The sequence below is a fragment of the Pungitius pungitius genome, chromosome 5 (assembly GCF_949316345.1).
Source record: "Pungitius pungitius chromosome 5, fPunPun2.1, whole genome shotgun sequence".
NCBI classification, from domain to species: domain Eukaryota; kingdom Metazoa; phylum Chordata; class Actinopteri; order Perciformes; family Gasterosteidae; genus Pungitius; species Pungitius pungitius.
In genome coordinates this window covers 23,475,553-23,479,394 of record NC_084904.1, presented here as the reverse complement: position 1 = coordinate 23,479,394, position 3,842 = coordinate 23,475,553, and the positions used below count along the sequence as shown (strand labels likewise).

General features: G+C 47.4%; 1 protein-coding gene across 1 annotated transcript; it reads left to right on the top strand.

Moving 5' to 3' along the window:
• Nucleotides 1-380: 380 nt before the first annotated feature.
• On the top strand, nucleotides 381-1,650 carry ier3 (immediate early response 3). Its single transcript, XM_037482964.2, has one exon. The coding sequence runs from the start codon at nucleotides 864-866 to the stop codon at nucleotides 1,308-1,310; it is 447 nt and encodes a 148-aa protein (XP_037338861.1). The 5' UTR covers nucleotides 381-863; the 3' UTR covers nucleotides 1,311-1,650.
• The last annotated feature ends 2,192 nt before the right edge of the window (nucleotides 1,651-3,842 follow it).

Here is a 3,842-nt window from a genome sequence, read left to right as displayed (position 1 = left end):
ATCGAGTCTTCAGACGTCTTTGTCCTCTGATCTCGTTCCTCTTTCTATTTATATGTGAAGACAATGAAAACAAACCTCCCTGTTCTATAGATAGCTCGGGGGGGGGGGGGGGGTGTAATCAGATGTCAGTGAAAGAAAGCAGTGCATGATGGGATGCGATGTCGTTACCTGAGGTGAAACTCTGTGTTCCCTCTGGCATGAGCGCTCACCTGGAGGAGGAAACAGAAGTTACCTGAGAGCCAACAGTCGTTCCCTAGTAAGGCTCCTCGTCTCCTCTCCTCCCCCCTCACGGTCTCTTCTTCATTCCACCGCAGCACATTTCTATGGAACCTATTCAAGTGCTTTACAAAGAACTAATTAAAGTACACAGGTGTTTATCCTGCTGGTTGAAATGCACTTATTGTAATTTGCTTAGATGACATGTAATGTAATATAAATACTATGTATACTTCTCACTATACTACACAGAGTACAAGTACAAGTACAAGTGTCTCCCACTGTGACTTGGACACAGAAATCACACAATGATAATAAATATATATATTTGATTATTCTTATGATTATTTAAGTATCATGTGTGCAGAAACACATTGATCCAGTAAAAAGTAGTTCGATGGAACTTGGTATGAAGGTGATGATGAAATGCTCTTCCTCCTCCCAGCGCCGATCACCGGACGGTCCCGGTGATTCAGCTCCGGTGTTTTCCCCGTTAAGCAACACGTCGTCGCCCAGGGAGGGGCCAGCTGGCTGCTGGGCGGCTCTTAAAGCACACAAACCTGGGCAGGAGCATATAAAGCGGGAGCCGCGCGCCGCCAGACACTTACCCGACTCCACGGAACACCCGAGACCCAGAGACCAGCACCATGTACTCCCGATCCAACAGCGTGACTCTGACGGTGCCGCGGCAGAGCTTCGGCTTCGCCGGCGGCTCCACCCGCAGCACGGAGCCCGAGGTCTTCACCTTCGAGCGGGTTCCGACTCAGGCCACCGCGGTGCTGTCCTACGTGCCGATCCGGCCCAGGAAGCGCTGCACGCGGGTGATGTACCCGGCCAAAGTGCGCATGCACCTCCCGCCGCCGGAGAGGAGCGCCGCCAAGCGCTGGCTGCTGGTGCTGTGCCTGGTGGTGCTGTGGCAGATCTACACCGAGGAGCCCTGCGGCGCCGACGCGCTGGCACCGGGCAGCGCCGACGGCCCCGTGTCGGTCAGCGACTTCCAGAGCTACGCGTACCCCCACCAGTCCGCGGAGGAGCAGCAGCGGGCGGAGCTGGGGCCCGGACCCGGGCTCCTCTCCACCGCGCCGGCGGTCTGAGGACGGCGGCTCCCCCAGGGGAACGAGAGAGTCATCCCGGGCGGGCCTGGACGCCCCGTGTGCCCGGTGCACCGGGCGGGACTCGATCCAACTGCAGGGGAAGCCGGGCAGAGGGCTCCTTCTGCCCCCCCGCGGGGAGGACCCAGCCTGAAAGAATAACGAACAAAGAACTTGAACACTGAAACTTGAACTAAAGGACACTTGAACTGGGACCGGCACCCTGACTGCACTCAATGTTAATATCTGTTAATATCTGTTGTCTTAATGTCTTATTTAGTTATTTATTCTATTTGCTATTTATTGATTCATAATTTTAATAATAAAACAATGTCTAAAAGCAGTTTCCGTTTGCCGCCTTTTCACTGTTTGATTCTTCTGAACATGGTGTTTCATGGATGTTTCTGCTCCATGTCGTACATATTTAAAACAAGCCTTGGTTGCAGTTAAAATAATATATAGTATAAATATAGTCATATTCCAAGTGTTGTAGAACACTTTACTGCTGATGTGTCTTCAGTTGGTTCGTACATCTCTGCAGGAAGCTTCCTGCACTTCAGCATCAGCTGATCACGAGGAGAACAACAAGCTAAAGAGCAATGAAGGGGGGGCAAGTTGATGAATACTCACATACATGATAAGACTCACATAAAGACTCACTTTCCTTTGAGTAGTTTAAAATGTCCTCGCTATGGTGGAGACACGTCTCCATGGTAACGGGCTAAAGGAAGAATATATGACATGAAGTGGTTAAGTGAATGAATAACTAATACAGATTTCATACCTGAAGCTTCACATGTTATTAATATATTATTAATAATTTGTTTCTGGGATGCTTTGTAAGTTTCAAAAGATACCGATGAATGATGAGAGTGCAGCAACATATCGTCATCATCATCATCACCTTCCTCACTTGGTTCCAGCCCTCATGTCCAGGGTTCATTTTGCAGGATTATTGATGACACAACGGTCTTCAATAATGTGGACAATATCAAACTAAAGATGTTCATCATTAATAATCTGGAACTAAACATGTGAATCCTCATGTTTGAATGTTTGTTGTCCTCCAGGGAAAAACTGCAAAGAGATCAAAGGATCCAACATGCAGACAGAAACCCTTCATGTGAGGAGCTTCTGATGTTTCAACATGATTATGAGTCCTCTTCTTCTCCCATGTTCATCTGAGACTGAAACAGATACCAGATCAGTGTGAACACCTCCCTAACCAGTGGAAACTCAACTCCACCCTCCTGCTTCCTCATACCTCATCGTTTGAGGAACATGGATTCAGGCATTAAAAAGGGGAGCACTCATATATCTATGGGAGCCCTCTGCAGCAGACACTTTACCTCAGACGGGGGTCACTGTGCGCCAGAGTCGGTCCCTCGCCCAGGGGGGTCAAACTCATTTCAGGTTTGGGTGAACCTCCATCAGGTAGAACCTCCATCAGGTACCAACATTGGTGGTCCTTGATGATTCACCGTTCTCAAACTGGGATCGATCCGATAAATAAGATTTAAACAGCTGAGTGCAGTTCCTTTGATGCCAATCGAGTGTTCCAGTCTCTGCAGCAGGATACGGTGGTCGATGGTGTCAAATGCAGCACTGAGGTCCAGCAATACAAGAAAAGATACAAGTCCTTGGTCCGATGCAAGTAGAAGATCATTTGTAATTTTCACCAGTGACGTTTCTGTGCTGTGATGCATTCGAAATCCTGACTGGAAATCCTCAAACAAAGCATTGTTTTGTAGAAAGTCACATAATTGATTCGCGACAGATTTCTCCAGGATCTTAGCGAGGAAGGGAAGATTAGAGATGGGTCTGTAGTTAGCCAACACCTCTGGAGCTAGAGTAGGTTTCTTAAGAAGAGGTTTAATTACAGCTACCTTGAAGGACTGTGGTACATGTCCTGTAAACAAAGACAGATTCATAATATCCAGTAAAGAAGGTGCTAATTAACGGAAAAACTTCCTTAAGCAGCTTAGTTGGAATCGGATCCAGGAGACAAGTGGAAGAGTTGGATTTCAAAATTGTAGAAGTCAGGTGATCAAGGTTGATGGAAGAGAAACCCTTCCGTTGTTTTTATTTTTCTTGATTAATGAAGAGTAAAAAGATGCTCTTGTGTTACATAGAGCCTTCTTATATGTTTTAACGCTGTCTTGCCAAACTAGCCTAGATCCTTCTGATTGGGTGGAACGCCATAAACGTTCGAGCTTCCGCACAGTTTACTGTGTTCTGGGTTTGAGGGTCAAACCAAGGAGAGAACTTCCTTCTTGTTGCCATTCTTCTTTCCAGAGGAGCAATAGCGTCCAGCTCCACTCTCAAAGAGCATCGACAAGATGGTGGATCTGGGACGGGCTGAGGTTCTCACAGCAGTCCTCTGATGTCTTGAGACTGGACACTGAACTGAAATCAGTTCTTTGAAGGTGTCTACGGCGGAATCCAGTAAACATCTACTATCAGATGAACATCCATCAGATAAGCATGGAGAAGATTCCGGCTCCATGGTTATTGGGTCAAAGGTTACATCAGAAC